We start from the raw sequence: 5,000 nt of genomic DNA, 5'->3' as shown, positions 1-5,000 counted from the left end.
CTCCAGAGACTTTAGACCGGAGACTTTAGACTGGAGAGACTTTAGACTCCAGAGACTTTAGACTGGAGACTTTAGACTGGAGACTTTAGACTCCAGAGACTTTAGACTGGAGACTTTAGACTGGAGAGACTTTAGACTGGAGACTTTAGACTCCAGAGACTTTAGACTGGAGAGACTTTAGACTGGAGACTTTAGACTCCAGAGACTTTAGACTCCAGAGACTTTAGACTGGAGAGACTTTAGACTGGAGACTTTAGACTGGAGACTTTAGACTGGAGACTTTAGACTCCAGAGACTTTAGACTCCAGAGACTTTAGACTGGAGACTTTAGACTGGAGACTTTAGACTCGAGAGACTTTAGACTGGAGACTTTAGACTGGAGACTTTAGACTGGAGACTTTAGACTCGAGAGACTTTAGACTGGAGACTTTAGACTCGAGAGACTTTAGACTGGAGACTTTAGACTGGAGACTTTAGACTCGAGAGACTTTAGACTGGAGACTTTAGACTCGAGAGACTTTAGACTGGAGACTTTAGACTCAAGAGACTTTAGACTGGAGACTTTAGATTGGAGACTTTAGACTGGAGACTTTAGACTCGAGAGACTTTAGACTAGAGACTTTAGACTGGAGACTTTAGACTCGAGAGACTTTAGACTGGAGACTTTAGACTCAAGAGACTTTAGACTCGGGAGACTTTAGACTGGAGAGACTTTAGACTGGAGACTTTAGACTGGAGACTTTAGACTGGAGACTTTAGACTCGAGAGACTTTAGACTGGAGACTTTAGACTGGAGACTTTAGACTCGAGAGACTTTAGACTGGAGACTTTAGACTTTAGACTCGAGAGACTTTAGACTGGAGACTTTAGACTCGAGAGACTTTAGACTGGAGACTTTAGACTCGAGAGACTTTAGACTGGAGACTTTAGACTGGAGACTTCAGACTGGAGACTTTAGACACTTGAGACTTTAGACTGGAGACTTTAGACTGGAGACTTTAGACTGGAGACTTTAGACTGGAGAGACTTTAGACTGGAGAGACTTTAGACTGGAGACTTTAGACTCGAGAGACTTTAGACTGGAGACTTTAGATTGGAGACTTTAGACTCGAGAGACTTTAGACTGGAGAGACTTTAGACTGGAGACTTTAGACTCGAGAGACTTTAGACAGGAGACTTGAGACTCGGGACTTTAGACTGGAGACTTTAGACTCGAGAGACTTTAGACCGGAGACTTTAGACTCGGGACTTTAGACTGGAGACTTTAGGATCTGGACTTTAGACTGGAAACTTTAGACTCGGGACTTTAGACTGGAGACTTTAGACTAGACTTTAGGATCTGGACTTTAGACTGGAGACTTTAGACTCGAGAGACTTTAGACTGGAGACTTTAGACTAGACTTTAGGATCTGGACTTTAGACTCTGGACTTTAGACTGGAGACTTTAGGCTCTGAACCTTAGACTAGACTTTAGACTCGGGACTTTAGACTGGAGACTTTAGACTGGAGAGACTTTAGACTGGAGAGACTTTAGACTGGAGACTTTAGACTCGAGAGACTTTAGACAGGAGACTTGAGACTCGGGACTTTAGACTGGAGACTTTAGACTCGAGAGACTTTAGACCGGAGACTTTAGACTCGGGACTTTAGACTGGAGACTTTAGGATCTGGACTTTAGACTGGAAACTTTAGACTCGGGACTTTAGACTGGAGACTTTAGACTAGACTTTAGGATCTGGACTTTAGACTGGAGACTTTAGGATCTGGACTTTAGACTGGAGAGACTTTAGACTGGAGAGACTTTAGACTGGAGACTTTAGACTAGACTTTAGGATCTGGACTTTAGACTGGAGACTTTAGACTCGAGAGACTTTAGACTGGAGACTTTAGACTACACTTTAGGATCTGGACTTTAGACTGGAGACTTTAGACTGGACTTTATACTGGAGACTTTAGGCTCTGAACCTTAGACTAGACTTTAGACTCGGGACTTTAGACTGGAGACTTTAGTCTGAAGACTTCAGACTCTGGACCTTAGACGGATGGATTTTACAGAGACTTGTCAGGAACATCTGGTGTGAGGTGGTGGAGAGATTTTTAAAAAATAACGAACTGAAGTGAATCTTTGATTTGGAAGCGTTTTTATTTCTCAGTAACATTTGATAAAGAGAATACAATCACAGCGACAGGATGATACAGGAGCTGAAACACAAAAAGCATCGTCATCCCTCTGAACAAGCCCAAAGTACACGAGCCCAGAGTGCACCAGTCCAGAGTGCACCAGCCCAAAGTACACGAGCCCAGAGTGCACCAGTCCAGAGTGCACCAGCCCAAAGTACACGAGCCCAGAGTGCACCAGTCCAGAGTGCACCAGCCCAAAGTACACGAGCCCAAAGAACACCAGCCCAGAGTACACGGGCACAAAGTGCACGAGCCCAAAGTGCACGAGCCCAGAGTGCACGAGCACAGAGTGCACGAGCCCAAAGTGCACGAGCACAGAGTGCACGAGCCCAGAGTGCACGAGCCCAGAGTGCACGAGCACAGAGTGCACGAGCCCAAAGTGCACGAGCACAGAGTGCACGAGCCCAAAGTGCACGAGCCCAAAGTGCACGAGCACAGAGTGCACGAGCACAGAGTGCACGAGCTCCTGGTGGTCCCAAAGGTTGAGGATGCAGATGAATCCAAAAGAAACCGTGTAAACATAAAGACACATCAGATTCACGTAAGCTTGTTTGGGATTTCAGTCCCAACACTGCAGCTTCATTGGTTCGCTCGTCCCTTTCTCTCTTTTTGTTTGTATTTGGCTTCAATTAATCAGAGTAACAAAAATCCATCCACCAGAACACATCAGATGTTTGACTCATCTGTCTGCAGTGAGTGAAGCTGATGAGACGACGGAAAACTTACCTGCGACTAAAACATGTTTCATTAACCTGATCTGTGTGTGTGTGTGTGTGTGTGTGTGTGTGTGTGTGTGTGTGTGTGTGTGTGTGTGTGTGTGTGTGTGTGTGTGTGTGTGTGTGGTCCCTGCACACACACAGGAAGCTGTACGGCTGATCAAAAGTCAGTCTGGTTGTTTCATGCCGTCTGCAGGAATTAGACGCAGCCCAGACTCTTGCATCTTTACGTTGTTTGAGTCAGTGGAGGATAAAACATCTCTGATTAAATCTCTTTATTTAAAGTAACGTTTCACTTCAACAGCTGATCTGACCTCTGACCTCGCGCTGATATCTGTGGTTTGATGAGTGCTTGACTCCTCCCCCTCTCACCCGCACTGACGCTTCACTGGAGTTAAGGGGGGGGGGGACTCCTTTAAGACTTGCCTGCGCTCGCCACAAACGGGGCTGAGCCGAACAGGTCCTCAGGTGGGAGGGGCTTAGTCTGTAGGGGGCGGTCCTTTTCCACACTGGCTGCTTGCTCCACAGGTTTCTCTGTGTGGTCGAGAGAGAAAGAGAGAGAGAAGGGGGAGGAGTCAGACTCTTTGTTGTTAAAACATCGTTCTAACATCACGCAGAGGAAATGATTGACAGGTCACTTGCTTGCTCTGAGCAGGTCGAACTCGCGGTCAATCAGCTCCTCCTCCGTCAGTTTGGAGAAGTTGTCCTCGCCAAACGGGTTCCAGCGTGACATGTCGGGGGGGTTACTGAGCGCGTTGCAACTCTGAGAGGGGGGGGAGACCCCGTCTGAGGCCAGCCGGGGGATCCTACTGCGGACACACAGTGATGACATCATACAGGTGAGACTCTCTCTCAGCACAGCTCGTTAGCTTAGTGTAAAGAGATAGCGGTGCGTCCTCATCATGGTTGACCTTTGACCTTTGTCAACAGCAGAGAAAAACTTTCACCTTGCTGAGTCGTGTATTGCCTGTGTTGAGACAAAGCACCTCACCTTCAAAATAAAAGCCCCACACTTCATTTAGTCCACTTTCAAAATAAAAGCACCACCCTTCCGTTAGTCCACCTTCAAAATAAAAGCACCTTGTGACTCGTCATACATCACAGAATCTTTTTTCACCCTGTGACCCCACGTGACCCACAGCACTCGGGTCCTGGTCCCTAAATGTTCCTTGATGGTCAGGTGACCTCACCTGGAGTTAGTGTATGATGGATCCACTGGTGACGGCCCCCCCACCTGCACAGGTGTAGCAGCGGGTCCAGCAGTGGGCGTGGTGGAGCCGAAGGAGCCCAGTGGGACCTGAAACTCGAGGGGGGAGGACATGTAGGGGAGCGTCTGCTGAGCCGCAGGAGGAGGAGGAGGATGATGATGCTGTTGCACAAAAGCCTGTTGGTACTGGTGCAGCTGTTGGGGGGGGGGGGGGGGCGCAGAGAGGGAGAAGGGGGGGGGGGGGGGCGCAGAGAGGGAGAAGGGGGGGGATGAGGGAGGAGCTTTAATTTTATGGTTCACAGTGAATCAGAAAGATGATGAACATTAGAAATCAGTTTGGAGAGCTGGGGAGGGGGGGTCAGAGTGGGGGGGGGTCAGAGTAAGGGGAGGGGGGTCACAGTGAGGGGGGGTCAGAGTAAGGGGAGGGGGGGGTCACAGTGAGGGGAGGGGGGGTCACAGTGAGGGGAGGTCAGAGTGGAGGGGGGGTCACAGTGAGGGGAGGGGGGGGTCACAGTGAGGGGAGGGGGGGGGGTCACAGTGAGGGGAGGGGGGTCAGAGTAAGGGGAGGGGGGGTCACAGTGAGGGGGGGTCATGGTGCAGTTTGCTTATAACTTTTCAACATTAAAAAAAAGGTATTCGGGTTATTGGGTGTCTTGGTTTGGTTGCCGTGGTAACAAGCAGGTTTTAAAGTGGTCATGGTCTAACTCTGTGTCAGAACACAGAGCAGGTATGAAGCTGAACTCTCTGAGTCCCCTCGGAGCTCGGACAGATTGCCTCTGAAATAAAACAGATGGTGCTCGTTCAGCCCTGACAGCGCGCGTGTGTGTGTGTGTGTGTGTGTGTGTGTGTGTGTGTGTGTGTGTGTGTGTGTGTGTGTGTGTGTGTGTGTGTGTGTG

The 5,000-nt window shown here is 48.9% G+C and overlaps 1 protein-coding gene across 2 annotated transcripts in view; it reads right to left on the bottom strand.

Moving 5' to 3' along the window:
• bmp2k (BMP2 inducible kinase) overlaps positions 1-5,000 on the bottom strand; it is a 40,129-nt gene that overhangs the window by 7,508 nt on the left and 27,621 nt on the right. The window contains exons 13-15 of one of the 2 annotated variants that reach the window (XM_079354197.1): positions 4,088-4,299; positions 3,540-3,703; positions 3,324-3,431 (exon numbers count right to left, since the gene is read on the bottom strand). In XM_079354197.1, coding sequence (XP_079210323.1) covers positions 3,324-3,431; positions 3,540-3,703; positions 4,088-4,299 — 484 coding nt within the window. Of the gene's footprint in view, positions 1-3,323; positions 3,432-3,539; positions 3,707-4,087; positions 4,300-5,000 lie in introns of both variants that reach the window. The other variant, XM_079354196.1, reaches the window with a different exon arrangement.

The sequence above is a fragment of the Symphodus melops genome (genome assembly GCF_947650265.1).
Source record: "Symphodus melops genome assembly, chromosome: 1".
NCBI classification, from domain to species: domain Eukaryota; kingdom Metazoa; phylum Chordata; class Actinopteri; order Labriformes; family Labridae; genus Symphodus; species Symphodus melops.
Note: the sequence above shows the minus strand (reverse complement) of the source record. Positions and strands in the feature narration are given on the sequence as shown.